The sequence below is a fragment of the Tasmannia lanceolata genome, unplaced genomic scaffold (assembly GCF_043159265.1).
Source record: "Tasmannia lanceolata isolate RefF3 unplaced genomic scaffold, GAP_Taslan_0.1 ptg000007l, whole genome shotgun sequence".
In the NCBI taxonomy this organism is placed as follows: domain Eukaryota; kingdom Viridiplantae; phylum Streptophyta; class Magnoliopsida; order Canellales; family Winteraceae; genus Tasmannia; species Tasmannia lanceolata.
Window position 1 is genome coordinate 307,789 of NW_027518684.1, and position 14,456 is coordinate 322,244.

Sequence of the window (14,456 nt, forward strand, 5' to 3'; positions counted from 1 at the left end):
CTTTGGATTCGTTGGACCGTCTGGACAAAAGATCACACTACTCATAAAATCCTAATATCAATGTGAACGAGGGGAGGCAGCTGTTTTAAGTGTTTAGCCTTTAGCCTTTAGCGTAGGGGCGGTTGGATCGTCTGCGTTTTTCATTTGAAACGATCAGCGGAGTGATTGATCGGACGGTCGACAGTAAGTAGTATTTTAGTAAATTGAGCAACAGAATTGGGGGTATCTCAGTCAATCAAAAGTTTTATCGCCTCCCTCCACCTATATATTGCGCGAACCCTAGCGTAGATCTCTCTCTCTCTCTCGAGGATTTTGCGCTTCCGTAGAGAGTAGGGGGGAAAAAAAGACCGGCGCCGCGTAATAGAGATCGAGCATCTAGGGTTTCTATTTCCAGTTGGAAATCCAGGCATCAAAACCCTCGGATTGGTTGGTATCCTTAAGCACCACCAAATTGATCTATTGGATCTCCAGCTAGGGTTTCGCCAACTTTCTCAGGTTTGCTTTCAATCACTCGTAAAACCCTAAAGATATATTAGATTAATGCTCTTTAAGCGTAAAATATCTCTCGTTAATGCCGTTTTAGCTCATTCTTTGCCTGCCAAGTTTTTTCTGCTTCATTTAGGGCTTATTTCCCTCCTCGATTTCTTTTCCATCTAGAGTTTCGGAAACTTTCTAGGGTTTGATTTCAGTCAGTTACAGAACCCCAAACATATATTAGATTAATGTTGTTTAAGCCTAATAAATATCTAATTCATTCCGTTTTAGCTCATTCTTCGCCTGCCTAGTTTTTTTCCCCAGGGTTTGGGAATTCTCTCTCTCTCTCTCTCTCTCTCTCTCTCTATGGTTTGATTTCAATCATTCGTACAACCCTATATATATATATATATATATATATATATATATATATATATATATATATATATTACGTTAATGCCATTTAAGATCTCTGATTAATGCTAAGCTCATTCTTTGCGTGCCTAGTTGTTTTTTGTTCGGCGTTTTGGGGATTTTCTAAGGCTTGTTGTTTTTCCAGAATGTCGACAGAGAGGAAGAGAAAGGTTAGCTTGTTTGATGTTAAGGATGAGACTTCAATCTCCGCCAAACTTCTCAAAGTAAATGGATCTTTTATGGGCGGCGGCACGACGAATCCGTGGAACGGCCGACCATATTCGCAGCGCTACTTTGATATTCTGGAGAAGAGGAAGACGCTTCCGGTGTGGCAGCAGAAAGACGAATTCTTGCATGTATTGAAGGAGAGCCAGACCCTGATCTTGGTCGGTGAAACTGGCAGTGGGAAAACTACTCAGGTCCGTAATTCCCTAATTATTGGGAGCAATAGTTTCAATTAGAAGGCATAATATATGGTATGGGTTTGATGTGGTCTGAACTCTAAAGTTTGCATTTCTGTTCATGTTTTCTGGCATCATCACAAGTTCTAGATGCTTATCATTGTATTTGCCATTGAAATTTTTACTCTGCTTGAATGCAGATTAAAGGAAGCTACAATAAGCTACATTCTGCATGAACACAACTATTCCAATTAATCAATACATGAATATTATTGTGCAACCCTGAAGGTTGTACTTGCCTTGGATCTAGCTTAAAAGATACTACAATAACAACACATGTTTAGTGTACATGAACACAATTATTTCCAATGGATTAACACATGTAAAATATTATGCAATCCTCCAACAATGTGAGGAAACATGGTGTCACATAACTTTCTATTATCAAATCAACCACTTTATGCCACAGTCAATAGCTGCTTTTGTCACTGGAGAAATGGTTTCTAGCAGCCCACTACATTGTATAATCAATTGCACGTTTGAACACACTAATATGGGATTTAATTCTAAATTCTAAGACTTAGAGGGTTAGAGATACTTTATTTAAAAATTGAAATTCAATTCAGTTCTCTTCATGCCCATCTTTCAATCAACCCCCCACTCATAGGAATTATAACCTCTTTTAAACTTACCAGAAGCCTATCAACAATATGTTACTTTAGCACCAGATATTCAAGGAGTTGAGAAACCGTAGTATCTTCTCATTTTCTTGAAGTTGAAGTGATCCCTACCATTGACCCATATTATATACTAGCTCGCTAGGTACTACCTGGATATTCTTAACCAAGGAAGATTTTGTCATTCCGTGTATCATTTCAGAATCTAAATTTGCACCCTCTTCCCATCATAATGTTTTAAAAATTTTGATCTATCTTACCAATGCCCTTCTAAAACCCAGAGCCTAGGCACCTATATGTGTCGTTTTGAAAATATTACGATTTACGATTCAAGTCAAATCTTAAGGATTTCGATTTGAATTTATATTAATCTTGCGATTTTTTATTGAATAATACGATTCCATCATAAATCTTATGATTTATGTGATTTATTAAGTTTTGTATAAAAAAAAAGGTCCTTTTGAAAGACCCCCTTTCCTTTTTGCATTAGAAGAAGCCTTCAAAAACCATCTTGAGGGAAGGAAGAAGACATGCTTGACGACATTAAATCAAGGAGGAAGGGACTATAATGAGGACCACACCCGACGACTTGCCAGTTTTTCATAATTGATATTTATCATTTGATGATTGAGACTATTTGAATTTATACGATCTTGTGTCTTATTATTTTTAAGATTATTTTTCAATATGCATAGGTTTGGATGATAAATAGATGATTAGTATGTGCAAGTTTGTCAGCAAACAATTCGTATTATGATATTGTTAGCAAAAAAATTGTATTGTGATATTGAATAACTAATAATGGTAGTTTCTATTTATATTAATGGATTTGGGCAAAAATGAATGATTGGCTATTTTATTATTCTCTAATTTGTTTATTATTTTTTAATATTTATACATAAAAACGTATAAATATGAATGAATCTTATGATATACGATGCGATTTAAGATCCGATGCGATTCGACCCCTATTATGATTTACGAATTGATTCCGATTTTCAAAGCATTGCCTATGGTACTTTCAGAGGCTATTCACATAGAAATTTATTGATTGCTAGTTATTGTGTCTGGATTAAAGTCTATAATCCACAAATTAATCATAGGGCAGGGCTGTGCTTGAATGATATATTTAGGGAAATGATATCAACACTCCAATGTTTTGATATCACGCTCTACTAGCTTGCCTTTTAGTATTTAAAAGGCTGTAAACAGGTTATTACAGTTCCCAAAAAGCTCTCACAAACCCATTAAATACTAAAAGACAAGCAAGGAGAGCGTGGATATCAAAACATTGAAGTGCTGATATCATTTCCATATATTTATTTCGTAGGGCATTCCTCTCGTGAGACAAATGTTATTAACATCTTTGTTGGCCTTGCCCAAGCCTTGATCGGCAGCCTCTCGTTGGACAAGTTACATTGATAAGATCCTCACTGTTGACTATCTCCAGCATAAATAAAGGATATTAGTTAAATTATTGTGTGTTTATGTCTTAAAGATGCTGAGTATGTTGACCATTTGCTGATTCATTGTAGGCTTACTCATTCGATTTGGTATTTTGTTCTTAGTCTTTTCGAAGTTAGATGCGTTTTTCCTAGTTATTAGCTGATTTCCTCGAGGCTTGGGTCTTCACTCATCAGCACTAAGAGTTAGAGTTTTTTGGATTCTTTTCTTAGTTGTTTCCCTCTGGTTAGTTTGGAAGGAAAGGAACATGAGAGTCTTTAAAGGGATATAGAGTGATTTTCATAGTTTTCAAAGGTAAAATTTCTCTCTGGTTGTTTAGTGGGCGACAGTTCACCTTATTTTTAGAGGTGCTTCTGTAACTTTTTTCTGTAGATCTTGGGAGAAAATTTAGCTGAGCAACTGTTGTGAGGATTGTCCTCACCCTAGATGGATCCTCCTGGGTTTCTGAAGCTGTATTTTGATAGATTGAGTCTTGGGAATTCGAGCCCAGCTAGCATTGGAGATCTTCTCAAGTTGTTCTATGAGGGAGATTAAATGGGCTTAATCGGGCCCTGTTGGTGAGAAGGACTCTAATGAGGCTGAGGTGCAGGCTCTCCTCTTTGGTATTTGGCTGGTGGAGCAAAATCTTCTCATCGAGGACGACTTTCTGAATATGGTCAGATGCAAGGTTCTGAAAATCGAAATCAAATCGTAAATCGTAACATGGTTCGAATTGTATCGAATCGTAAATCGGACCGTAAATTGTAAGATTTTTTTAGATTTATATATAAAAATGAGAAAAAATATAAAAAGGTAAAAAATAAGATTAAAATGAGTAATTATCTATTTTCCATTTGAAACTATTAAATTAAATATAAAATTCTATGATTAGTAATCCGAAGCACAAACCATATTCATCGCACAATAAATTACTAAACAAAGCACAAACTATATTCATAATATAATAAATCATTATATAATTTATTACAACAGTAAACAGAACACATACTCAAATCTACAATAAACCATCATACAAAGAAATGTCAGCAATAATCAAAGCATTTGAAATGATTTTCATTTTAAAATCACGATGAGTTCTCAAAATCCAAAACAGACATAATCGTAAAAATTGTAAAAAGAATTGTAAAAATCGTACGATTCAAAGTTGAATCGTACTTGAATCGTAAGATTTTTACGAAAAATGATTCTTCATCCGATTTGAATCGTTCAACCCCCGAATCGCTTTGAATCGTAAGATTTTAACAACAAAGGTCAGATGGGTGAGAGATAGGGATTGTTATCATTGGAGGTTCAAGGATGCTATTGAAGCGATCCTGGATGTGATTGAAGGTCATAAACGGAGATTCGTCAAGTTTGGCATTCTGCCAATTGCGAATCTAATCAGCCTTCCTGTATTGGAATCAACAGAATTGTGGTCTCATCGTTTGATTACCTTCCTTCCCGAGGCACTTTTGTTTTTATTTGTTATTCTTTGTTTTGTCTTTTCTTTTTTAGTTTAGTATGTTGCTTTACTTCTTTGAGACCTTGGTCTTGGTGTTCCACTTACATTAGTGTTTTAATGAGATCTGCTTACCGTTGAAAAAAACATATTTATTGAGCAATTTCCATAATCATATCTTCTATTACACAAAGCAACAAAATTAGAGGGGTATTTTTTAGGTGGCACTTTTCTATGTAAACCAGAAGTAAAAACTGTTATACATTTTTTTTTAATCATTGACCTCTAATTTATATTTAAAATAAAAATTCCACAGTAGTAGAAGAGTTGTTGATTTTCCATAGGGCTGTCAAGGGGCTTAACTTTTGCCCAAATGCATGGCTCGAATCTTGGTTTGGTCCGATTACAAGGTGTTTGGATCCAGTTAGGCTGTAGGTCTGGCCCCATGCCACCGCTATTTTTAATTAGCGTGGGAACATTCATCGTTGAATATGTTCTATATTTTGTATTTTTTTTTATAAATAACTTCAATTATTTGTTTTTTGGAAAGAAAATAACTTAGATTGTTGAGTCACTTGTACAGAGTAGAGTTGCGGTGTAAAGCTTGAAGACATGGAGCCTTTTCTGCAGACTATTGTTACACTCCAAAAAGCCATCCAAGGAGGCTCCTTCATGGAGATGAACTTTTTATCAGCCCATTAATATTCCTAGGATTGAGTTCTTATTGCAATCTTTCAAGTGTAGCTACTATTAGTTTCAATCCATATGCCAAATATTTTAGTTATTCACATTTTTTTATTGGTTCAAATTATTGATGAACTGCACATTCCTATTGCCTCATTCTATATATGTTTTAAGTATGGGAACCAATATTATTCGATTATTATTTTAGCTATATAGTTGAGAGCTTGGTTGTTTGACCGGAGTAATGATGTTTCACAGATTCCTCAATTTGCTCTTGAAGCTGGTAGGCAAGACGAATTTAACAAACGCAAGATGATCGCTTGCACCCAACCCCGTCGAGTGGCTGCAATGTCTGTTTCCCGTCGAGTCGCAGAGGAGATGGACGTGAACATAGGAGAGGAAGTAGGATACAGTATCCGTTTTGAAGATTGCAGCAGTTCAAAAACCATTTTGAAGTAAGCTTGTGTTTATGCTACGCATGAAACTCTCCAGTTTGATGCTGAATGTTGGGTGTCCACAATGTTTCTTAATGTCCTTTTTTGTATATCCATTATTTCTTGCTTACGTCTATCCATCATTGATTGCACTCTTTGTTTGGGATGCTGAATGTTGGGTGTCCACAATGTTTCTTAATGTCCTTTTTTGTTCTTGGCATATATTTCATTATTTCTTGCGTAGGTCTATCCATCATTGATTGCACTCTTTGTGTGCTAAAATTGGTTACAGGTACTTAACTGATGGTATGCTTCTCAGAGAAGCAATGACAGACCCACTTTTAGAACGATATCGGGTGATAATTCTTGATGAGGCTCATGAACGGACTCTGGCAACAGATGTTCTATTTGGGCTTCTGAAGGAGGTACTAAGGAATAGACCTGATCTGAAACTAGTTGTAATGAGTGCAACACTTGAGGCTGAAAAGTTTCGGGGTTATTTCAATGAAGCACCACTAATGAAAGTTCCTGGAAGACTTCATCCGGTGGAGATCTTCTACACACAGGAACCTGAGAGGGACTACTTGGAAGCAGCAATTCGGACAGTCGTGCAGATACACTTATGTGAACCTCCTGGTGACATACTTGTTTTTCTTACTGGAGAGGAGGAGATAGAAGATGCATGTAAGAAAATAACAAAAGAAATTACTAATTTGGCTGACCAGGTGGGCCCTGTGAAAGTAGTACCGCTGTATTCTACATTGCCTCCTGCTATGCAGCAGAAGATATTTGACCCTGCTCCACCTCCGGTTAAGGAGGGGGGTAAATCTGGAAGGAAGATTGTTGTGTCGACCAATATTGCAGAAACTTCTTTAACCATTGACGGGATTGTGTATGTTATTGATCCGGGTTTTTCTAAACAAAAAGTTTATAACCCTAGGGTGCGTGTGGAGTCTTTGCTAGTCTCGCCAATATCGAAGGCTAGCGCACACCAGAGATCTGGTCGTGCTGGTAGAACACAGCCTGGGAAATGCTTCAGACTTTATACCGAAAAAAGTTTCAATAATGATCTTCAGCCACAGACATATCCAGAAATACTGCGGTCGAATCTTGCAAACACCGTTCTCACCTTGAAGAAGCTTGGAATTGATGATCTGGTCCATTTTGATTTTATGGACCCACCTGCTCCTGAAACACTGATGCGAGCCTTAGAAGTCTTAAACTATCTGGGTGCCCTGGATGATGAAGGGAACTTGACCAAGCTGGGGGAAATCATGAGTGAGTTTCCCTTGGATCCTCAGATGTCCAAGATGCTTGTTGCTAGTCCTGAGTACAATTGTTCCAATGAAATCCTTTCAGTCTCTGCCATGCTTTCAGGTGCGTGTGTAAATTCTTGTTGCTCTGCGTGTAAATGTTTCGAGTCTAATACAAATCTTCCGCATGGATGCGGGTATTTTGGGATGTTCATGTTGAGCCACATGCAATTACACATTGTCCATGCTGAACTGTTCAAGCATGTTCCTGTTTGTGTTTTTGCATGCGCATGCCTGCATGTATGGGTGAAAAACACGTCCTAGATCTTGCATGTGTCCAAATGCACATGCATGTGTTTGGAGTTGTGCCCCATTTAGGTTGTCATCAGCAACTGTCTTGTCACCAGGCTCTGATGCCACTGATCAGCATGCATCATAGAATTTTTTAAAGTGCTGATGCGGATAGTTGCAGTTTCTCAGTTATTCTCTCATGAAGAAAATGGTGTCGTCTCGCCTCTATGCATCTGCTGACCTACCGTGGGCCTCATCTGTGATAACAAATTTCTTTCTTTAGTACCCAATTGCTTTCTCCGGCCTAGGGAGGCTCAGAAAGCTGCAGACGAAGCAAAAGCTCGGTTTGGACACATCGACGGGGATCACCTCACGCTGTTGAACGTGTATCATGCCTACAAGCAGAACAGTAAGTATTTAATTCTGATGGGCATTTAGTGATGATATGTTTCACATTGTTTTGATAATGTAATATGTTGTCTGAATGGGGGGGTATTGCAGATGAAGATCCAAGTTGGTGTTATGAAAATTTTATCAATCAAAGGACACTGAAAGCTGCTGATAATGTTCGGGGACAACTTGTGCGCATCATGGCAAGGTTCAACCTCAAGCTATGCAGCACAGATTTCAACAGCCGTGACTATTACATCAACATAAGGAAGGCTATGCTTTCAGGATATTTTATGCAGGTAGCTCACCTTGAGCGCACTGGCCACTACTTGACAGTGAAAGATAATCAGGTATATGTGCTGCTTTGACCCCTTTCTTTTCCGCCTTGTCCTTCTATATTCTTTTTGAAAAGTGCTAGCAGGATGCGCAGGGAGTGGATCAGTTTTCTTTCTTTTATAAGCAACAAAGACTTTATTTAAAAGACAGGGAAAGTTAAAAAAGCTGATCTTACCGGTCCTCATAACCTATCTATATACAATTCTCTTGCTAAAATATACTTCTTGGCTTCCCCAGACTTTGTAAATTGACTGATCATGTATGTTACTACTACCCAAATGAGCCACTCATTGCCCAACCTATCACATCAGATGAGCCACTTGCTACCCATAGCTTTCCTGTAAATTTATTGAGGAAGATCTGAAGCCTAGTAAGAATTTGTACAAGCCTTGCCCTTTTATAATTCTTTGGTTCTAATGAGTCCAGGGTTCTTGCTTTCATTTTTTTTAAAATATTTTTCAAATATGAGTGAAATAATTTTACAACTTATCCTCTTATGATTTCTAACAATTCCTCCTATGCTGGCAGGAGTTTAGTTGGCAAGAAAGTTCCCATTAAAGTTGAGTTTGGTGGTAGCAATCCATCTTGCTTACCATCTATCATATCTTGGGAGGACTTTACATATTTCCATCCGACTTTGATATAGATTGCAGCACAATGCCCCTGAACATCCTTATTATTCCTCTTTGTTTTCATATATTATTCTTTTTCCTGTATTGCAGGTGGTCCACTTGCATCCTTCTAACTGCCTGGATCACAAGCCGGAGTGGGTCATTTACAACGAGTATGTCTTGACAAGTAGGAATTTCATTCGTACAGTTACAGATGTCCGTGGGGAGTGGTAAGTTAATGTTTCTCAAAATATGAGTATGTGCTTGTTTTCCCCACACCCATTTCATTTATTATGTTATACCGCTCTCTCTCTCTCTCTATATATATATTTATATATATACTGTCCAAAAAAAGTCTTTTAGAACTATTGTGGGTGTGTTTGTGTTCACTTTTTTTATCGTGGTGTGGGTTGCAAGAGATTGGGGATGAAGAGAAGCTGTTGAAACAGTGAGAGAGACGGTGTTTGGCAACGTGACCCACTCTGTCTACTTAGCTGAGTCCTTGCTTCCCCTGTGGAATTTTAGGCAGAAATCACGAAGTGAAATAGAGTTTTGCTTCTGAGACCCTGAGAATCTTGTTTCCTGAATGGTTGCTGATCGCTACATTAATAGATGCTGACTAAAGTTTCAGCAATGCTATCTCTGAAATTTTCTGAGCATACCAATCACTCGTAACCCCCCTACTCTTTTTTTTGAAGGGAAAACTTTCAGGGAAAGCTAGTAGTTATTGTTGGGACCTGGGTAGAGCTAACCCTCAAAAGCTAGCCTCTTAATCCTCCCCCCACCCCCCCGGCCGACTTTTTTAATAGGTTACAGTTTAATTAATCGCTGTAAGCATATTCGTTTAAAAAAATTGCTGTAAGAATATTACAACAAAGGGGACGAGCCATCCCACCTATGCAAAACTCATACAGCAAAGACTCCGAAAGCCCTCCAACCCTCAGCTATTACGTACTTAAAAACTACTAGCAGTCTCACCAAGCTACATCAATTCACCATACCCAGCTCAAACCTGTTCTTGATACATTTCGATAGGCAACCTATAAACACAGAATTCCTCAACTCCCTACAATCTGTTTCCTAACCAATAGCAGCCCAGAATAGCCCAAGTCTTGATATCCATCACGATTTTGCTGCACCAGATCCTGCCTTTGAATAAAGATAACAAGCCTACCCATATTGATAGCACTTACTTGCCTCAGTTCTGAGTAGATCCTGTCAAACATGGCAAAGTAGATTTGGCCCAATCCATCTCTGCCGTGATGCCCTTGCAAGGTTGGCCTTTGCAATACAGGAGCACTCCAATCCTAAAATATCCGGAGCAACGCAGTCCACACTAACGGTCAAGAGAGCATGGCGTCTCGCTCCACTCTATCCTTTGCAAGTCTATCCGCGATGTTATTTGCAGACCCCCATACTCTTAGACAATCATTCCTTCAGTAGTCTTGGGTCGTCTAGAATCCTTTGAAGTGGTTTTCTGTCATTCTTGATGTGTAGTTTCATTAGTCTCTTATTCCATTGACTAATTGCTTGGGATCAGAAACTTGGAATTAATTTGTATTATGTAGAATATAAACTTTCAAAAAATAAATAAATTGTATTATCTATAATATAGAATGAAATTTGTCCATCGATCTTGGAATATCAATTGTTGCAAGTAAGATTGTGCAATATTGACTGCTAGACATTGTCCTGTCATGCTTTTGTTCTTTAGAAGTAATGTATCAATTCCGTTTGTTTGTTATCCATACAGGCTAATTGACATTGCACCTCACTATTACGACCTTGCCAATTTCCCCTCATGCGAGGCCAAGCGTGTTCTTGAGAGGCTGTACAATAAGCGTGCAAAAGAGAAGGTGGAGAGTAAAAACAATAACAAATAAAGTCCTACACCTCATTCATGTACATCACTGAGATATTAAGGGCTTCTTCCGGTTGGGTGTGCTTGGCAGCGTGATCTGCCCAATTGCTGTTGACCCCTTCCCCACATCGAGCCCCTTTTTACTGAAGATTGTCTGTGATTTGTAAGGAAGAGGGGCCTTCTCTTCTTATTTTGGACCAAGTTTTTTATTTTTTTTTAATTTTCCCAATCCCTTTTCTATATGTTGTCCTTAATTGTAGGAGCATAAGGTTTCTTATTTATGAACAGTATACACTAAACTTCAATCCTATTAGTGAAATGGTACTCCAATTATTTCAGGGTTTTTTTAATTCATCTCAAAGCCCTATTTAACAGATGTTATATGATGTATTTGTGGGCCCCGCATGCTCGTGCTTTTGCAAGGTAGAAAAAGTCATGCATCATAGAACTGTGTCTTTCATGGAGTATCTATAAGGTTCAACATTGTACGAGTCAAGTATTGTGTGAGATGAAGAAGTTTTGATTTAGTTGATCCAAATATCTTGTTTGCATGCAAGTTTAAGTTTGGCGAAGTACATGGAAGGTGGATTAATATACAGATTTATTATTGGAATGATTTGTTGCAGCTCGGATGGACCTTACATAATAAGGTGGTCGCAGGACTCGATCTAAATGTATTGAATATTTTTGCACTCTAATGTGTCCTACTCTGAATGGCTGGTGCCCTAGAAATCACCCTGTTTTGGGCGTGGTCAGAATTGGTAGTCCTTGATTGTCTACCAACAAAAAAATGGAAACTAAAGAATATATGTTATCATAACTCATAAGGAATATTTAGGGACTTATAAATTATGATAGTAAAAAAAAAATCAACTTTTTCACCATATCATGGCAATGGATTAATTGACATATAACTTAAATTTAGAGATTTATATGTAAAAATCCACCAAATGACAAGCTTGGCATAGGCTTGGTTTTTAGACCCAATGGAACTTTAGTCTAGGAGTTAATGGGCTAGGTCTCAAAAACTAAATAGGTAGGCCAAGGTCGCAGGCTTAGTAATTTCATTAGCTAAACTCATGCAGCACTTAATTTAGCATCCTAATGCTTAGTACAATTCAGCTTCGATCTTCTTATTGAACTAGTGTAACACTTGCTAAGGGGGGCAGATCCAGAGTGTTTAGAACGTGAGACCTTCTCTCACTTGGAGAATACTTACAATTTTCTAAGGTGCCCTATAAATGAGGGGTTTTGGAGAACTCTCCATACCCCTTTCTACACAATTCTGGTGTGTTTGGATTGCCGAAAGGAATGGGCACCTTATTTCCGGCAATCCAAACACAACCTTTTCTCTTTATAATGATATTCCAAGTACATTATCTACAAAATATCCAAACATCTTTTAGAATATTTTCAAGCCTCAAAACATGCATTTACTTCCAGAGTCGTCTACACTTCTACACATATCTACAATGTACGAGGTTTGGATCATCTTAAATAAGTGGCCCCCTCTGCACTTTCTGAAAAATACTGGAATTCAGATGCCCACATCATGGAAAATCTAGTAATTTGGTTAGAACTTAAAAGATGGGATGGGATCTCAAGTTGGAACATTTATATGCAATCCAGAGTCCAGACCATTGATCTTGAGGTGGTAATGCAAGTGGCGGCGGAATGCTCTTGTTTCAGAAAAAAAAAAGATGCTTTAAATGTAGCTATTGTAAGATATATCATGGTAGATTGGTTCTCAGAATGCTCTTGTTTCAGATGCCCAGAACAATAAGTTTCTGCTCAATATTGATCTCAGTCACACTATCACAATCCAATTGAGTTCATACTTGATGCAACCAACTAGTGGACAAGGATCTTCAATTGATAGCTTCTCAGGTCATTTGGAAAATCTAATGGTCTAAGCTTGCTGAACAAAATAGATCTACAACCACACTTTCAATACTGTCGAAATACAGATATTTTGGAAAATCTTCCCACCAACTTAGACAAGCAGCTATCATGCAAAATATGTGTTCAGTTGAAATCGGGTTTTAAGCACATTTAAGCACATATCGGAATTGGAAATCAGGTCTCGGGTCAGGTTGGGTTGCTCGGCACCCCAATCCGATTTCCAATTCGGGTCCCAACCCGATTCAAAAAAAAAAACCAACCCAACCCAAATTCGGGTTCAACCTGTCGGGTTCGGGTTGAACCCGACCCGAGTTGCACCCTACATTGAATGAGGCTATTGGGTTGGCATGGATGATGGAAGAAAAAATCCAGCATGGTCCTCTTTTGTAACACCGATCAGAACTATGGTATATATTTCTCTGTTCAAATAGTTTCTCTAATCTGTCCTCATCAAAATCCAACTCTCTTTATAACTGAAGTGGGTTCAAGTAAAGATCCTTGTCTTGCATAGAACATATCTGATTAGGAGAAGTACAATGGAGGGAAAAAATCCCTTTAGGAACAATCCAAGCAACCTCCATTATGAAGCTTCCAACCCTTTTACAGAGAAATTCAGCACTAACAAGGATTTGGTTCTGATACTCTAAAAAATGCAGGCACCTTTCCAGATTTTTATCCCTAACAAGGTCAAATACATGAGGAATACATGCAACATTCCACGGAAAAAAAAAATCAAGATGCAAGTGACACATCTCGGACAATATTCTGCTCCTGCATACATCAAGCCATTTGAATAGGAACCAATTTTCCCATGTGTAAGGACAATATTGGCAGGTGTTAGGGGCTGAATACTACTCAAATGGCACTTGTCTCTGATGTAGTCGAGTTGTCTCCATAATGGTTCCAACCCCCAAGTGTATAGAAGCTACTCAAATGACACTTGTCTCTAATGTAATTGAGTTGTCTCAATTATGATTCCAAGTGTATAGAAGCTCACGTTTAGCTTTAAGTTCTTCAAAACGAATGGCCTTGGAATCGATTTCAATGCAAGTTTCGTTCTTAGAGCTTGAAATACTTGGATGGTATAGCTTCAGACAGGAAGAGCATACATAGCTACAGCTAATGTCCCTATAGTGCACAGACCTCCCAGTTTTGCTTTTACAAAGAATCCGAGGGTTAAAATTTCCTTCTCGATCAAACACCAAAGACATGCAAACATTTCCAGGACTGATTTACAGTATAAGCACCTCCAATCTAAAAAGCCGTTCCACCTCAAACTACAAAATACTCTTCGACAGAACGACACTAAATGGTCCATGCAAGGATTTTCTTTCTTGATTTCATGAATTCAATGAACTGGAATTAAACAAATGCATAAAACTCTTGCTGTTAACCTTTATTTTTTAAAATAAGCAGTTCAATTCAGATGTTAAAAGATGTTTGTGCAACAGATCTGATCATCTGAAGAACACTTTAGTTTCAAGAACATTCAGAAAACAGCTTCATCCAGAAACTCCTAGAGCACAGGCATGCAACCAGATCTGAGAACTGTAAAAGAAATTCTAACATTGGATTGTAGACAATCGTGGCTCCAGATATGATCGAGAGTTGATTGGACATTTCATTGATTTTCAGCAGTAAGGATGATAAGCACTTCTACTGGTGAACTAAAAGTGCATCAATGTTGCGCTTGCCTCAGGACCCTTACTATACCATGCAGAAACATAGTCTCCATACACTACGTCGCGATATCGAAGAGGGGAGGCGTCGGTAACAAGCTCTGCAGCTGGAGATATCCTCTTGTTTCTGGAAGGAGCATAGAATGT

General features: G+C 38.1%; 1 protein-coding gene across 4 annotated transcripts; it reads left to right on the forward strand.

Annotated features, from left to right (window-relative positions):
• Window positions 1–280: 280 nt before the first annotated feature.
• LOC143881313 (putative pre-mRNA-splicing factor ATP-dependent RNA helicase DEAH2) lies at window positions 281–11,076 on the forward strand. Of its 4 annotated transcripts, XM_077384309.1 has the most exons (8): window positions 282–426; window positions 1,034–1,307; window positions 5,811–6,007; window positions 6,279–7,363; window positions 7,814–7,939; window positions 8,032–8,270; window positions 8,979–9,097; window positions 10,621–11,076. In XM_077384309.1, the coding sequence occupies exons 2-8, from the start codon at window positions 1,035–1,037 to the stop codon at window positions 10,748–10,750; spliced, it is 2,169 nt and encodes a 722-aa protein (XP_077240424.1). In that variant the 5' UTR covers window positions 282–426; window position 1,034; the 3' UTR covers window positions 10,751–11,076. The 4 variants fall into 4 exon arrangements, with proteins under 4 accessions (XP_077240425.1, XP_077240427.1, XP_077240426.1 ...); XM_077384310.1 differs by lacking the exons at window positions 8,032–8,270; window positions 8,979–9,097; window positions 10,621–11,076 and having other exon boundaries at window positions 281–426; window positions 7,712–7,906; XM_077384312.1 differs by lacking the exons at window positions 8,032–8,270; window positions 8,979–9,097; window positions 10,621–11,076 and having other exon boundaries at window positions 281–426; window positions 7,720–7,867.
• The last annotated feature ends 3,380 nt before the right edge of the window (window positions 11,077–14,456 follow it).